Source organism: Tachyglossus aculeatus, chromosome 10 (genome assembly GCF_015852505.1).
Source record: "Tachyglossus aculeatus isolate mTacAcu1 chromosome 10, mTacAcu1.pri, whole genome shotgun sequence".
Classification (NCBI taxonomy): Eukaryota; Metazoa; Chordata; class Mammalia; order Monotremata; family Tachyglossidae; genus Tachyglossus; species Tachyglossus aculeatus.
Genome location: NC_052075.1, coordinates 53,513,265 through 53,529,810, shown reverse-complemented (window position 1 = coordinate 53,529,810; position 16,546 = coordinate 53,513,265). Strand labels below are relative to the sequence as shown.

Below are 16,546 nucleotides of genomic sequence, written 5' to 3'. Positions count from 1 at the left end.
GACGAAAAACCGGGCCGGGGGTGTGGGGGGAGAGGGCCGCGAAGAGGGGAACTTCTGGCTCAAGTGAGGATTTACAGTCAAGGGTTGGTCAGTAGGTAGCTGGGATACCACTACCCTCCACCCCTGCTGTCACCCAGGGGAGGACAAGAGGATAAGGGAGGCTAATAGGGTGGGGGGCGGGACAGAGTGCCCCGGATCAGAGACCACCCCTCTTTCCCTTCCAGGGCCACCAGGCGCAAATTGCCCCCAGCCTCGTGGCCACATCTGGCCGTGGGAACTCTCTAGGGCTGAGATCCGGTGCAGTGGCAGTCCCACAGAGTCCTGCTAGCAGGGAGGGGTGGAGCTCGTGGGGCACAAGGCTTAGGCCTGCCTATGCCAGTGACAGGGGAGTGGACAGTATGGACAGTGAGGCAGGGCTGGCTCACTACTCTCCCCTCCCCCCACCGAGTCCTAGTGTCCAGCTTCCCCTCCCCCCTGCTTGTTAGGACTGGCCAGTCCCACAACCCCCTGTTGTGTACATAGGGTTGGTGCAAGGGTGGGGGGAAGGGGGCAGATTTCAAGGTGGGACTTCCTCCTCCTTAAATCCTCCTCCCTAAACCAATGGGATCCAAGACTTTCAGGATCTCACCTGCTTCTTCTCAACCCCCAACTCCCAGGTCTCCTTCAGGAGCTTCCGGAAGGCTGGTTCTAGGCCCTGACCTAGAGACTGAACACCATGGTCAAGGCCCCTGGTCTCCTGCCCCCCCTCATTATCGCAGAGGAAAGGTCATGACCCTAAGGGGCAGGGGAGGGAGAACCCACATCGCTTGAGGGTGAGTTCGGGGTTTTTATTCCAACCAAATGGCATCAAGCGCCCTTGTGCTGCCTTCTCCCCTGTGTCTATTCTTCCCCCCCAGTACCCAGCCAGACCAGGGGGGCCCAGGGGCCACGACTACTCTTTCCTCCACCAATAAAATGGGGCTTGGGCTGCATACGAGCGGGTACTATGACTCTGCCTCAGAGCCTTCGGAGTGGGGATGTGGGGGGGGGGGCGGGGGGAGTGGGAAGGCAGGCAGGGGTGAGCCTTTTCTCTGGAATTTCTTTCCTCTACCCCGCTTCCCACCAAACAGGTTCCCACCCCACCGCCACCAGTAGCAAACCAGAGTCTGGGCCTACCTGTCCAATCAATCAATCAATCGTATTTATTGAGCACTTACTGTGTGCAGAGCACAGTACTAAGCGCTTGGGAAGTACAAGTTGGCAACATAAGGGTGGACCCCCCCCCTCCCCCCCCGCTTCTCAGATGATTCCCAGGCAAGGCTCGACAAGGGGAGGCAGGGAGGCTGGATCTCCCCACCCCCCGCTGCAGGAACAGTGAGGCAAAAGCAACCCCTTCCCCTACTTGCCTTTGTGAATCCCACTGGGGAGACTTGGAACTTTGGTTCGGCTGTACCCCTGGAGGGCTGCAGAAACCCTCAGCCTCCCACCCTTTGATTTGTCTGGATGATCCGGTGTCCCAGGAGAGGAGCAGGGGGAGGATGGAAGGCCGTGGCCAAAGTGGAGCTCAGCTTTTTCTGGGCCGGCAGTGCCACCGTGTGGGCATCTAGGAGTAATGCAGCAGCCTCGTGGCAGGGTGGTAGGGGGCTGGAGACGGGGGTTTGGATGGGGTGTTTGACCGGGATGATGATGATGGTATTTGCTAAGCACTTACTATGTGCAAAGCACTGTTCTAAGCGCTGGGGGGGAATACAAGGCGATCAAGTTGTCCCACATGGGGCTCACAATCTTAATCCCCATTTTACAGGTGAGTTAACAGGCACAGAGAAGTTAAGTGACTTGCCCAAAGTCACACAGCTGACAATTGGCGGAGCCGGGATTTGAACTCCTGACCTCTGATCCCAAAGCCCCGGCTCTTTCCACTGAGCCACGCTGCCTCTCTACCGGGATCTACATCTACCCCTGCATCTACCGGGATGGGCAGTATGCCACCTAATCATAACTGTGGGATTTGTAAAGCACTTACTATGTGCCAGGCACTGTTCTACTGGCGCTGGGGTGGATACGAGCAAATCGAACTGGACGCAGTCCCTATCCCCATGGAACTCACATCTTAATCCCCAGCGTCCAGCTTAATCTCCAGCTTTGCCGCTCGCCCCCTCCCCAGGGAGAAGTTGAGAACTTATGCAGTAGAACGATTCTTTATTAACAGAAATAAGATAACGAGAGAATCTAGACCCCTGCCTCCACGGGAAGGGAGGAGCCGGAAATAAATATGGGAGGTGGGGGGGCAGGCTGGGGGCATCCAACTGAGGACGGGAGTCAGGACCTGCCCTGTGGGACCGGAATACTGATTGGAACAAAGCCCTGTGGGGGGGAAGGACGGAGAGGAAAGAGGAGACCATGTCACAACCCAGTCCTGCAGCCCTAATCCACCCTCCCATAACCAACCCAGTCTAGAGGGGGTCCTAGAGGGCAGATCCCTCCCCACCCCTGGTCACCATGTAGACCCCCCACTCCTCTCTCTAGTGGTGGGTCCAGAAAGCAGATCCCTCCTGCCCCTAGTAGCCATGGAGATCTACACCACCTTCTAGAGATATTCCTGGGGAGTACACCTTCCCCTGGAGCTTAGATCCCTTTCCCCTGCCCTTCAGTCCGTCCCCCCACCCCCACCTCGTTCCGGGGGTATTACCAAGGCTTCCTGCCACTCCAGCAAAGTAGCCACGGGGTCTTTGCAAAGGCGGGGGGAACCAGGGAGGGAGCTCCGCCCCGTGTAGAAGGCGCACTCCTCATCCAGGCAGGCCTCCTGGAAATGCTGGGCGGCCGCTCTCCGCCTGGCCAGCCGCTGTCGCAGGGCCAGGGCCAGAGGAAGCTGGCCAGAGAGCCCTGAGGGAGATGTGGACACGGTGGGCTCTGAGCCGGCCAGGTGGGAGGACCAGCGGGTCGGGGCCAGGTGGCCTCAGGGCTGTAGATACTTCACCGGGGGATGGGGGGGGGGTCCTGGTTCTACGGGGGTGGTGCGGGGAGGGTGGTGGGAGTGAGAACACTTCTCTGACCCAGGTCCTTACCTGCTGCGGCCCCAGAGGGCCCGGGGGAGCGGGTGGAACGGATGGAGGGGCTGGCGCAGATGGGTCGCTGGGAGGAGAAGGTGAGGCTGGTGCTTGCTGCTGGCTGCTGGCTGGGCCCCTGTTTTCCACAGAGAAACCCGGCTCCCTGGAGGCGGGAGGGGGATGCTGAGGGAGGCTCCGAGCTGGACTCCCGTGGGGGCATGGAGGCCGGGGCTCCAGACAGAGGCGGGGTCACAGAAGCCAGGGCTCCGGCCAGCGGCAGGGACACCTCCGGCTTGTCAAGAAGGTTGTGGCCGCGAGCCCCCGCAGCCCTGGAGAGCCCCTCCACCTCCTCTTGTAGCAGCTGCTGCAGGAGAGCGATGCGCTGCAATGGGAGGGGAGGGGAAGGGGAGGCCAGGTCAGCGGTCAAGGCCACAGCCAAGTATCAATCTCCACCCCAGCTGGTTCCCCACTGTCTCTGCTGTGGAACCAGGACACTTTCCCTCTCTACCCATCACTCACTCAATCGAATTTATTGAGCGCTTACTGTGAGCAGAGCACTGTACTAAGCGCTTGAAAATTACAATTCAGCAATAAAGAGAGATAATCCCTGCCCACACCGGGTTTACAGTCTTGTTAGTCCTTACTATGTGCAAGGCGCTGTATTAAGCGCTGGATCCCCTCCTGCCTTCCTCAGTTCTCTGCCCCCGCCTCTCCCGCTGACCGCTCTCCCCTCCTAGCTCCCAACCCTTTCCAGTCCCCTTATCCCTCACCGGTTCCCACACAATCGCCTGCCCCGCCGCGGGTCCCCAACACTTCCTCCCTTAGCCCGAGCCCCACCTGCAGCCTGCTCTGCTCCTGGGGGCCGGGGCCTCCAGCCGGCGGGGTGGGAGAAGGGGGTTCTCCTTCTTGGGGAGCGGCAGTGGGGTGATCCCCTGGACCTTCACTCTGTTCTGCTTGGCTTTCCTGGTCAAACAGCCGCACGGCGATCTGCTCCTGAGGGTGGAGAAGGGAGAAAGGAACCAGCTCGGCCTCCTCCCACGGCTTCTTCCCTCCAACTCCCAGCCCCTCTTTTAGCCCCCTCCCACGAGCTCCCAGCCTCTCCCATGGACTCCTAACCCCACCTTTCCAAGAAGACCTAGGAAAGAGCCCAGAGGGTCAGGAGTGCTGGACTTGTTTTGAGCTTGGACCTCAAGTGAGAGGGGTATTCGGGACAGATGGGCCCAAGCTGAGGATTCTGGGCCTATCAGGGGAGAGGCAGGGACAAGAACAAGGGGGAGTCTGGCATCTGTGGGCACCTCTGTGCCACCCCATACACTCACCCAGGGCGGCGCGGGCTCCTCGCAGCCTGAGCCCCGGATGCAGCTCGGGGGCGAGAGGTCACCTGGCCATGGCACCTGGGCCCAAGAAGGACGAGTCAGCCTCACCGGGCCGGACACTCCAAGTCAGACTCTCTGCCCCCCTGTTTGCTCCCCCTCATCACCACCCCCATCCCCCCGTCCCCCGGGGCGTGCCCGCTGCTCACTTGGTGGGCCCTGGGGGCTGGGGTCGTGGCCTGGGGAGTCTTGGGGAAAGCTGCCAGGAGTCGCCGTACAGAGTAAGATGTCTGAGGAGAGAGACGGGGAGGAGACTGGCTGAGGGGAAGGGTAGCATCCATGGGTCCAATTGGGGCGGGGGGAACAGGAAGTTAGCTATTATAAGCACTTACTTTGTGCTAAAATTTGGGGTGCATACGGGACTGTCTCATCGGCGGTCCCCCAAACGGGGCTTGCAAACCAAGAGGGAAAGGGAGAGCAGGCATCATACCCCCATTTCACAGAGGAGAATACCGAGGCTCAGAAAGGTTGAGTCACAGTCCCGAGGCCTCCCAGCAGGTCAGGGGCAGAGGTTTGGGGTTAGAACCCAGCTTGCCCAAATCCCACTCTTTTAACCCCCTGCGGGAAAACTAGTGGACATCAGTATTTCCTGGCTCTGAGGGCGGCCCCCTGGACCTCTTTCCCGCCTCCCTCTCTGCGGGGGCACAGACCTGAGCAGGCGGGTGAGCCGCAGGCATACGCTGGGCCAGTCCTAAGGGCAGGGGCTGGGCTGCCGGGAGGATCACCCGGCCGGGTGAGCTTGGCATCTTGGGGGCCACAGAAGGCATCCGGCAGGGGATGGGGTTGTCCTGTGGGGCACAAGGACCTTAGCGGTGGCCCTCTGAACCCCACCCTGTTTCACAGGGGACCCCCGAGCCCCATCCCGCCTCCCAGGGCACCACCATCAGACCGGAGTGGAGACCACAGCCTTGCCCCATCCTGGCTTCACGACCACCCAAGGGGCCCGGATACAGCATCACTCCATCCTGGTGGGAGGCAAGTCTAATCCCACGCACACGCCCCTCCGCTCCCTCCACCCCTCCCCACTCACCCCTTTCCCGGTAGCGTTTCTTCCAGCGGCGGGCGCTGCCCTCCAGGTCCCCTTCACTGGCACCCGCTGGGCCAGGCCCAGGGTCGCCAGTCCAACACGGCTCCCACTCAGCCCCCTGAGGGGCCCAGGATCCCCTCCTGGGAGACATTCAGCCATAAACGGAGATGCCAGCTTTTCTGGTAGAGCATTGGGGAGGTGAAGGGGGTGGTGGGGCCAGGCTTCACGGGCCAATAGACCAGAAAGCCACCATCTTGGGGCTTTTCAGCCCGACTGGAAACTCTCGGGCGTCCTCAAAGGCTCGGAATGAGCGAGCCCAGTTCACGCAGCCGAGGGGACGGTGGCTTGGCAGGGCTCCAAGTACTCCCCTCCGTCCACTCGCTGTCCTTTCCAGCCCTCGGCCCAGCCCCCTTTCCGCGACCGGAGTCCCTCCTCATCTCACCTGGCGCCACTGCTACAGCTGTGGGTAGCCCAAAGTCTTTGCCCACCAGGGCCCTGGTACAGGAGAGAGAAGCATCCATCTCACTAGCCCTCCCGGCTGCCCGTCGCTTGAACCATGGACCGGTCCTCACCAAATCGCCCCCATGTTCCAAATGACAGTAGTGCCTGCCCTTGGGGACCCTACAGAGCTTTGGGTGGGGGGAGGCGGTGGACTGGCGGGGCCAGGATGAGGAATGGGACCATCCCCGGCTACACTGTGCCCCAACTGCCCCCCAAGGGTGCCCTTCCCCGATCCTGGCCAGACTTCCCCCTCTCCCAGCAGCCCTCCCACCCCAGCCCCTTCCCCCAGCCACCCGCTCACCGGCTGGTGACTGTCGCCTGTTCACTCATTTTCTGGGGGCCAAGGATGACGTGAGGTCGTGGTCCCAGGGGCTGCGCCAGAGCCCAAGATAGATGGGGATAGTAATAATAATGATGGCATTTATTAATCGCTTACTATGTGCAAATGCTTCTCTAAGCAAAGTCAGCTTCTCCCCAGTCCCCAGCCAGCCCCACTTCCGTAGCCCACCCCAGCCCGCAAGCATACTCACCTGGGCCTCGGGCTCCCGGGAGCCCACGGGACGACACCGGGGTCCCGGCCCCTCCAACCGGGAGAAGCAGGAAGCCCGGATGAGGTTGAATCGCTGGGCGGGTGTCCTGGGAGCCAAGTAGGCTGAGGCCCGAGCTCCCTGGGACCCAAGCAGAAGCATCAGCCCGGGCCTGAGGGCTCTCCCCCTGCCCACAAATCCCCCACTCCATTTCCATGAGCTCTCCTGCTACCCCTCCCCAGCAGTGGCTTCAGACTCACCCGGACCCGCCGGGAGACATCGCCTCGGCTCCCTCGTACCAGTACCCTCTGGGCCAGGCTGGGCTGGCGCCCCAGGCCGCTGGCCGACACCCCCACACCAGACAGGATAGTGGCCAGAGCTGCGGGGTCAGCCACAAACTCCAGGGCTCCGGGGACCTCTTCTGGGAGACAGACAAGTGAGCCAGAAAGGGGCGGGGGGTGGGGGGGCCTAGAGTCCAGCACCCCTCCCGTGACCACCTCTGGGGTGAGGCAGAATCCCCGTTTCACAGCCTCTCAGCAACACCAGGGGAGGAACTCAGAAAGATGGAAACTTTGGAGCCTCTCTAACTGCCCCTTCTAGTTACTCCACATCCCACAACCCGTCAGCCCAATCAGCAAGACCTCAGATGGCAGGGGTAAGTCAGGGGGCAGGCTTTACCAGGGCCCTTTACTAGACAGCCCCCATCTTCAGTCAGCACCCAATCTGGTCAGGAGGCAGGTCAGACAGTCTCCATCCCGAAGCCCACCGATGAAGAGGAGCAAATTGAGGAGGGATAACTGTGGGGAGGCGGGGGGGGGAGGGGGCGGGGACACAGGTGGGGCCGGTGGATTGGACGGTAAAGAATAGTTAATCCAGGGAGCCTTCCTGGAGGAAGTGGCTTATCGAGATGGCGTTAAAGAAATAAATGGGAGAAGCTGAACGAGGACGTGGCGGAAGGGAAGGAATGGGCAGGGACTCAAAGGAGGCAGGGGAAGACGGGGAGGGGGCAGCTCAGGCAGGGGAAGCGGAGCGCAGCCGAGGAGGTCCAGGAGGCTGTGGAGGCCACAGGTAGGAGCGTGTATGCGACCTGAGTGTCTGGGCTGCAGCAGGAAAGGAACAGTGTTAAGACCAACTGGGCAGGAGGGGATGAGAAGGCCCAGGTCTCCTTGCTGGTACCTTTTTTCGGCGGGGGACCAGATCCCAAGTTCTGCCCTGCACTGACAGGTCTGATCTCCTCCAAGGGGGTCCGAGGACTGGATGGTCCCTCCAGACCAGGCGTCTGCAGGAGCTGCTGGAGCCTGGGGTGGGGCGGGGTGCCCACGGGGAGCTGAGCACCAGGAGGCTTCCTGGGTATCGACCCCTGGTGAGGGCAGGGACAAGGGATCAGTGCCGAGGGAGCGGGGAATGGGTCAGGATTGCGGGCAGGATGACGGGCCTGGGAGAATCACCGCCCGCTCTCCGGCCCGCAATGTTCATCGAGGTGAGTGGTCCTTGCTTGGTACCTGTGGGTTCCAATTCTCCTGGTCCGCCCGTCTACGTCCTCTATCTGGGCAGCGGTGCCGACTCCCGGACAGGATGGGGATCTTGCTGTGGGACAACGGGGCGGCCCTCGCTGGGGTCTCCATCACACCCTGTGCCAGCGACATGGTGACCGCTCCCGAAGGCGAATGGGTCAGCGCGGCCTAGTGGGAAGACCACAGTCCTGGGACTCAGAGGACCAGGGTTCTAATCCCAGCTCTGCCACTGTGCCTGCTGTGGGACCCGCCTCAGTTTCCTCAGCTGCCAAATGGGGATTCAATACATGTTCTCCCTCCCCATTCATTAGACTTCACTCTACTGGGATTCAGTTTCCTCATTTGTGAAATAATAATAATAATGATGATGATGGCATTTATTAAGCACTTACTATGTGCAAAGCACTGTTCTAAGCGCTGGGGAGATTACAAGGTGATCAGGTTGTCCCCCGGAGGGGCTCACAGTCTTAATCCCCATTTTACAGATGAGGTAACTGAGGGGCAGAGAAGTTAAGTGACTTGCCCGAAGTCACACAGCTGACAATTGGCGGAGCCAGGTTTGAACCCATGACCTCTGACTCCAAACCCCGTGCTCTTTCCACTGAGCCACATTACGCCTATGAGCCCCATGTCAGACAGAGACTGTTTGACCTGAGTATCCTGTATAATAATGGCATTTATTAAACACTTAACAGTGCAAAGCACTGTTCTAAGAGCTGGGGAGGTTACAAGATAATCAGGTTGTCCCATGGGGGGTTCACAGTCTTCATCCTCATTTTACAGATAAGGTAACTGAGGCACAGAGAAGTTAAGTGAAGCAGCATGGCTCAGTGGAAAGAGCCCGGGCTTGGGAGTCAGAGGTCATGAGTTCAAATCCCAGCTCCGCCAACTGTGTGACTTTGGGCAAGTCACTTAACTTCTCTGTGTCTCAGTTACCTCATCTGTAAAATGGGGATTAAAAAACTGTGAGCCCCCCATGGGACAACCTGATCGCCTTGTAACCTCCCCAGCACTTAGAACAGTGCTTTGCACATAATAAGCGCTTAACAAATACCATTATTATTATTAGGGAAGCAGCATGGCTCAGTGGAAAGAGCCAGGGCTTTGGAGTCAGAGGTCATCGGTTCAACTCCCGGCTCCGCCACTTGTCAGCTGTGTGACTTTGGGCAAGTCACTTCACTTCTCTGGGCCTCAGTTCCCTCATCAGTAAAATGGGGATTAATCAATCAATCAATCGTATTTATTGAGCGCTTACTGTGTGCAGAGCACTGTACTAAGCGCTTGGGAAGTACAAGTTGGCAACATATAGAGACAGTCCCTACCCAACAGTGGGCTCACAGTCTAAAAGGGGGAGACAGAGAACAAAACCATACTAACAAAATAAAATAAATAGAAGTGATATGTACAAGTAAAATAAATAGAGTAATAAATATGTACAAACATATATACATATACACAGGTGCTGTGGGGAAGGGAAGGAGGTAAGATGGGGGGGATGGAGAGGGGGACGAGGGGGAGAAAGACTGTAAGCCCCCCGTGGGACAACCTGATCACCTTGTAAACTCCCCAGCGCTTAGAACAGTGCTTTGCACATAGTAAGCGCTTAATAAATGTCATTATTATTATTATTATTATTAAGTGACTTGCCCAAAGTCACACAGCTGACAATTGGCAGAGCCGGGATTTGAACCCATGACCTCCGACTCCAAAGCCCGGGCTGTATCTCCCCCAGCGCTTAATACGGTGCTTGGCACATAGTGAGCGCTTCACAAACACCACGATTATTATGAGGCGAGCCTCCGGGGCCTTCCCCTTCACAACAGGCCTTTGGCTTCCTCTCTTTTCCCGGCTCACACAACCTCCTCATCCCGGCCCCTCGCCCCCTCGGTCACCCCATCGTGTTGACCCCTGACCCCACCCTCAGGTAATCCCCCCCTCCCTCCCAGCCTCAGCCATCTTTCCCCATCCCCACTTGTGCTTCCCCAGCGCTTAGTACAGTGCTCTGCACACAGTAAGCGCTCAATAAATACGATTGATTGATGATTGATTGATTGATCCCCAGCCCTCCATCACCTCGGGCCGCTCGCTCACCGCAGCCTCGAGCCTGCTTCCCCAGTTTGTAAAATACTCCAGGCTCTCGATTGGTCCATTCGCCTCCTCGGGGAGGGGCGTGGCCACGAGCCCCGCTGACCAATCAAAAGGGCCGGGGGCGGGGCCCGGAGGAGGCAGTCCGGCGGCGAACCGCAGCTCCAACGGGATTGGACCCGGCCCGGGCCAGCCGGCCAATCGGCGCGCGGGCAGGGGAGGAGGGGGCGGGGATAACGGGAATCAGCGGAGGAGGGCAGGATGGGGGGGGGAACGGTTGCCGTCGCGAGAGGTTGGGCAGGTCTCGCGAGATCTCCGGTCCGGACAGGGGCTGATGAGAAGGCTGAGCACAAGCCGGGCATTGTGGGAAGGGCTCGGTCCACCCAGGGAGGTGGGTGGAGTACTTCATTCATTCATTCGTATTTATTCATTCATTCAATCGTATTTATTGAGTATCTATTCTATTTATTTTATTTTGTTAGTATGTTTGGTTTTGTTCTCTGTCTCCCCCTTTTAGACTGTGAGCCCACTGTTGGGTAGGGGCTGTCTCTATATGTTGCCAATTTGTACTTCCCAAGCGCTTAGTACAGTGCTCTGCACATAGTAAGCGCTAAATAAATACGATTGATGATGATGATGATTTAGCGCTTACTGTGTGCAGAGCACTGTACTAAGCGCTTGGGAAGTCCAGGTTGGCAACGCAGCGTGGCTCAGTGGAAAAGAGCATGGGCTTTGGAGTCAGAGGTCACGGGTTCAAATCCCTGCTCCGCCACTTGTCAGCTGTGTGACTTTGGGCAAGTCACTTCACTGCTCTGGGCCTCAGTTACCTCATCTGTAAAATGGGGATGAAGAGTGTGAGCCCCCCATGGGACAACCTGATCAACTTGTAACCTCCCCAGCGCTTAGAACAGTGCTTTGCACATAGTAAGCGCTTAATAAATGCCATTAAAAAAAGAAATCTAGAGACGGTCCCTACCCAACAGCAGGCTCACAGTCTAGAAGGGGGAGACAGACAACAAAACAAAACATAGTCACAAAATAAAATAAGTAGAATAAATATGTACACATGAAAGAAATAAATAGTTCATCCGGTCGCACGCCTCATGGCCCCAGCATAGCGTCATGGTGACGTTCAGGAGGGCTGTCACTTTGACCAAGTTTTCCGCCCGTTTCGTTAATAATCCCCATTGTACAGCTGAGGTAACTGAGGCCCAGAGAAGTGAAATGACTTGCCCAAGGCCACACAGACAAGTGGCGAAGCTGGGATTAGAACCTATGAACTTCTCACTCCTAGACCCGTGCTTTATCCACTGCACCATGCCGCTTCATCATGACTCCCACCTCTTGTCCACGTTCATAGCATTCCCCGTGCCTGGGCCGTTTCCCCCTTCCTGACTGACCCCCCACCCCATCCCCCCGCCTTACCTCCTTCCCCTCCCCACAGCACCTGTATATATGTTTGTACGTATTTATTACTCTATTTACTTATTTTATTTGTACATATTCTATTTTATTTTGTTAATATGTTTTGTTTTGTTGTCTGTCTCCTCCTTCTAGGCTGTGAGCCCGCTGTTGGGTAGGGACCGTCTCTATATGTTGCCAACTTGTACTTCCCAAGCGCTTAGTACAGTGCTCTGCACCCAGTAAGCACTCAATAAATACAATTGAATGAATGAATGACTGCTCAAGAGTCTACTACTCCCAGAAGCCTCCCCAGATTGAGTTCTCCTGGCTTGTCAGTCAATCCTATTGAGCACTTACTGTGTGCAGAGCAGTGTACTAAGCTCCCTGGGGTCCCACCCGTAATGATGCCTATCTTTGTGAGGGCTGAGGTACGGGTTTTTGTTTCTGTTTTGGGCTCTGCCTGTGTCCCTTTGTGTCCCTGGGGATTGCCCTCCATCCTTCCAGCCCCTTTTATAGAGTCATACCCACAGGGGGCTCAGGATCCCGCTGGAGGACCTCCCCTGTCCATAATAATAATAATAGGTAGAGAAGCAGTGTGGCTCAGTGGAAAGAGCCCGGGCTTTGGAGTCAGATGTCATGGGTTCGAATCCCCCTCCGCCACATGTCTGCTGTGAAACCGTGGGCAAGTCACTTAACTTCTCTGAGCCTCAGTTACCTCATCTGTAAAATAGGGACTAAGACTGTGAGCCCCCCCCATGGGACAACCTGATCACCTTGTATCTCCCTCAGCGCTTAGAACAGTGCTTTGCACATAGTAAGCGCTTAACAAATACCATTATTATTATTATTACTATGGGTCAAGAACTGTTGTAAGCGCTGGGTTAGATACAAAATAATCAGGTTGGACACAGTCTCTGTCCCACCTGGGGCTCACACTCTTAATCCCCATTTTGCAGATGAGGTTCCTGAGGCCCAGAGAAGTGAAGTGACTCGCCTAAGGACATGCAGCAGACAAGTGGCAGAGCCGGGATTAGAACAGAGGTCCTTCTGACTCCCAGGCTGTATCCACTAGGCCAAGCTCCTTCTTCCAGGCAGTGCCTGACACACACTCTCTCACACGGGATATGAGGGGAATCTTTCTCAGTCCTTTATTTGTGGTTCAAGCAGATTACATCCTTGGGTGGGGAGGGAGAGAGGGAAGGGGCAGGGGGGTCTCGGGGTTGGGGAGGACCTTCAGGAAGTTCAGGGAAATCCTCAGGACGAACAGCAGCAGGGGAGGAGGGCGGAAATCGTGCCCGCAGCACCATAATGGGGAAGGGGCACCCCAGAGCCGGGCCTCTTTAAGGTTAAGTGTAGACTGGCCCTGGCTACAAAGGGCCAGGTTGTCAAGGCGACCGTGGGGACTTCTTGGGAGGCTACTTCAGTAGCTCTGGGGCGAAGCTTTGTCCAGTTCACTCCTCTGCTCCTTGTGGGACTCCGTCACCACCTGCTAGAGGGGGTGAGGAGGTGAAAGGGCGTGGCCTCAGCTCCAACTCCCCCTCCCCACCCCGGCCCGGGGCCCCCCGCTGCCCTCCGCGGCCCCCCGGGTCTCCGCTCACCTCCCCATTCCGCGTCTCGATGGTTTTGATCAGGACCATCTTGTGGCTGTGAATGTCCGGAGAGGGCTCAGCCTCAGACACTGGAGGGGTGAGGGACAAAGAGGTTGGTGGCGCTCCCTCTAGACGATAAATCCCTTGTAGCAATTATGGTATTTGTTAAGCACTTACTATGTGCCAAGCACTGTTCTAAGCACTGGGGTAGATACAAGGTAATCGGGTTGGACACAGTCACTGTCCCACTTGGGGCTCACAGTCTTCACTCCCTTTTTACAGATGAGGGAACTGAGGCCCAGAGAACTGAAGTAACTTGCCTAAAGTCACACAACAGAGAAGTGGCAGAGCCGCAATTAACCCAGGTCCTCTGACTCCCAACCCATGCTCTTAATAATAATTATGATGATGACGGAATTTATAAAGCACTTACTATGTGCAAAGCACTGTTCTAAGCACTGGGGAGGTTACAAGGTGTTTGGGTTGTCCCACGGGGGGCTCACAGTCTTAATCCCCATTTTACAGGTGAGGTAACTGAGGCACAGAGAAGTTAAGTGACTTGCCCGAAGTCACACAGCTGACAATTGGCAAAGCCGGGATTTGAACCCCTGACCTCTGACTCCAAAGCCCGTGCTCTTTCCACTGAGCCACGCTGCTTCTCATGCTCTTGCCTACATACCACTGATTGACTGACTGATTAATTGAGCTGGGGGTTGGGCCTACAGTGTGGACAGGATCGGGGACCTAGCGGTCAAGGAGAGCCAGAATTCCCCATGTGGAGGAGAAACCGAGGAGGGGGTGGTAGGAGCCTAGACAAAGGAGCGTTGGGGTGGTGGGGGACTCACCAGAAGTCTTCATGCTGAAGGAGGCAAAGGAGTGCACCGGCACAGAGATCCTAAGGAGGGGCAGGAGGGTAAAGAAGGGGAACTTCTCTGCCCCCTCTAAGCCCCCACCCCTTCTCTCTCACCCTCTTGCCCCACAGTAATAATAATAATAGTGGATTTTGTTAAGTGCTTACTAAGCACTAAGGAATATATCATGCGATCAGACACAATTCCTGTTACTCATGGCACACACAGTCTAAGAGGGAGGGAGAACATGAATCTCCATTTTATAAAGGACACTGAGGTATATAGAAAAATAATAATGCTAATGATGGTGTTTGTTAAGCACTTACTACGTGCCACGCACTGTTCTGAGCACTGGGGTAGATACAAGGTAATCAGGTTATCCCACGTGGGGCTCACAGTCTTAATCTCCATTTTACAGATGAGGTAACTGAGGCACAAAGATGTAAAGTGACCTGCCCAAAGTCACACAGCTGACAAGTGGCGGAGCTGGGACTAGAACCCACGACCTCTGAGTCCCAAGCCTGTGCTCTTTCCACTAAGCCGCGAAGTGACTTGCCAAAGGTCACCCAGCAGACAGGTGGTGGAACTAGAATTAGAACCCAGGTCTCCTGACTCCCAGGCCCATCTTCCTCTACTTCCCCTGACATTTATTTTAACGTCTGTCTCCCCTTGTAGACTGTAAGCTCGTCGTGTTCACCAACTCTGCTGTAGTGTACTCTCCCAAGTGCTTAGTGCAGTGCTCTGCACACAGTAAGCACTCAATAAATGGAGAAGCAGCTTGGCATAGTGGATAGAGCACAGGCCTGAGAGTCAGAAGGTCATGGGTTCTTATCCCGGCTCCACCAACTGTCAGCTGTGTGACTTTGGGCAAGTCACTTCACTTCTCTGGGCCTCAGTTCCCTCATCTGGAAAATGGGGATTAAAACTGTGAGCCCCCCGGGGGACAACCTGATCACCTTGTCACCTCCCCAGCGCTTAGAACAGTGCTTTGCACATAGTAAGTGCTTAATAAATACCATCATTATTATTATTAATAATAAAGATGACTGAATGAATGAACTCTATTTATTTTACTTGTACATATCTATTCTATTTATCTTATTTTGTTAATGTTTGGCTTTGTTCTCCGTCTCCCCCTTCTAGACTGTGAGCCCACTGTTGGGTAGGGACTGTCTCTATATGTTGCCAACTTGTACTTCCCGAGCGTTTAGTACAGTGCTCTGCACACAGTAAGGGCTCAATAAATACGATTGATTGATGAATGAACCTGATAATAATAATGTTATTTGTTAAGCGCTTACTATGTGCCAGGCACTGTGTTACGCTCCGGGGTGGATACCAGCAAATCGTGTTGGACACAGTCCCTGCCCCACGTGGGGCTCTCAGTCTCGATCCCCATTTTACAGATAATAATAATAATAACGGCATTTATTAAGCGCTTACTATGTGCAAAGCACTGTTCTAAGCACTGGGGTGGATACGAGGTGATCAGGTTGTCCCACGGGGGGGCTCACAGTCTTAATCCCCATTTTACAGATGAGGTAAACTGAGGCCCAGAGAAGTGAAAGGACTTGCCCAAGGTCACACAGCAGACAAGTGGCAGAGCTGGGGTTAGAACCCACGCCCTTCTGCCTCTCAGGCCCGAGGATATCCAAACACGCCACGTTGCTCACCTGCTCTCCTCCCCCTCCAGCAGCTTGCGGTAGGTGGCGATTTCAATGTCCAGCGCCATCTTGACGTTGAGCAGCTCCTGGTACTCGCGCAGGTGCCGGGCCATCTCCTCTTTGAGCTGCCTCAGTTCGTCCTCCAGCCGAGCCGCCCCGGCCTGGTAGCCCCCCGCCTCCACGGCAAACTGCTCCTCCAGCTCCCGCAGCTGCCGCAGCAGGGCCTCATTCTGCCGGGGCCGGGCCGGCGAGGCGAGAGTGAGGAGGGTAGGGGTGGCAATGGCGGGTCAGCCTGGGAGCCCCGGGCACCAGGGACCCGGGGGACCCTGTGACACGCCCCCACTCAATACCTGGGACCCTCGGAGTCAGGGGCGCCTCTCGCTCAGAGGCTCACGAGGCACAAGGGCGGGCGGCCCTGTGCTCTGAGCTACCGGCACAATCCCACACAACCCACCCCCCCGGCCCCCGGACGACACTCACGGTCCCACGCAGCCCGTCCACCTCACAGGTCAGGCTCTGGACCTGCCGCCGGGATTCGTTCATCTCCTGCTTGGCCTGGCGAAGAGCCTCGTGGTTCCGATTGGCCACATCCGACAGGTCAGCATACTAGCGGGGAGCGGGAGGAGGCAGAGGAGGAATGCTGATGGGGTCGTGGTATCAAGCCCTTCCCCCATGCCAGAGCCCTGGGCTCAGCGCTGGGGTAGGTAATAATATAATAATAGTGATAACTGTGGTATTTGGTCAGTGCTTACTACGTGCCAGGCACTGTAGTAAGCACTGGGCTGGGTACGAGTAAATCAGGTTGGCCACAGTCCCTGTCCCAATCCCATTTTCAATCGCCATTTTACAGATGAGGTAACTGAGGCCCAGAGAAGTGCGCTTAGTACAGTGCTCTGCACACAGTAAGCACTCGATAAATACAATTGATGATGATGATGATTGGTTTGCCCAAGGTCACACAGCGGACAAGTGGCAGAGCCGGCAT

General features: G+C 56.5%; 2 protein-coding genes across 3 annotated transcripts in view; both read right to left on the bottom strand.

Moving 5' to 3' along the window:
• Nucleotides 1-2,174: 2,174 nt before the first annotated feature.
• Nucleotides 2,175-10,079, bottom strand: LOC119933398 (trophinin associated protein). Its single transcript, XM_038752894.1, has 15 exons — nt 10,042-10,079; nt 7,957-8,136; nt 7,631-7,814; nt 6,715-6,875; nt 6,458-6,595; nt 6,229-6,299; nt 5,869-5,921; nt 5,430-5,566; nt 5,050-5,187; nt 4,549-4,629; nt 4,346-4,420; nt 3,864-4,019; nt 3,045-3,408; nt 2,669-2,862; nt 2,175-2,343 (listed from the first exon to the last, which is right to left on the bottom strand). The coding sequence occupies exons 2-15, from the start codon at nt 8,098-8,100 to the stop codon at nt 2,299-2,301; spliced, it is 1,941 nt and encodes a 646-aa protein (XP_038608822.1). The 5' UTR covers nt 8,101-8,136; nt 10,042-10,079; the 3' UTR covers nt 2,175-2,298.
• A 2,529-nt stretch (nt 10,080-12,608) lies between these two features.
• The window catches only part of PRPH (peripherin), a 9,105-nt gene continuing 5,167 nt past the window's right edge, over nt 12,609-16,546 (bottom strand). Inside the window, exons 5-9 of one of the 2 annotated variants that reach the window (XM_038752086.1) lie at nt 16,042-16,167; nt 15,571-15,791; nt 13,892-13,941; nt 13,056-13,135; nt 12,609-12,946 (exon numbers count right to left, since the gene is read on the bottom strand). In XM_038752086.1, the coding sequence (XP_038608014.1) occupies nt 12,878-12,946; nt 13,056-13,135; nt 13,892-13,941; nt 15,571-15,791; nt 16,042-16,167 (546 nt within the window). In that variant the 3' untranslated portion in view covers nt 12,609-12,877. The remainder of the gene's footprint in view (nt 12,947-13,055; nt 13,136-13,891; nt 13,942-15,570; nt 15,792-16,041; nt 16,168-16,546) is intronic. The other variant, XM_038752087.1, reaches the window with a different exon arrangement.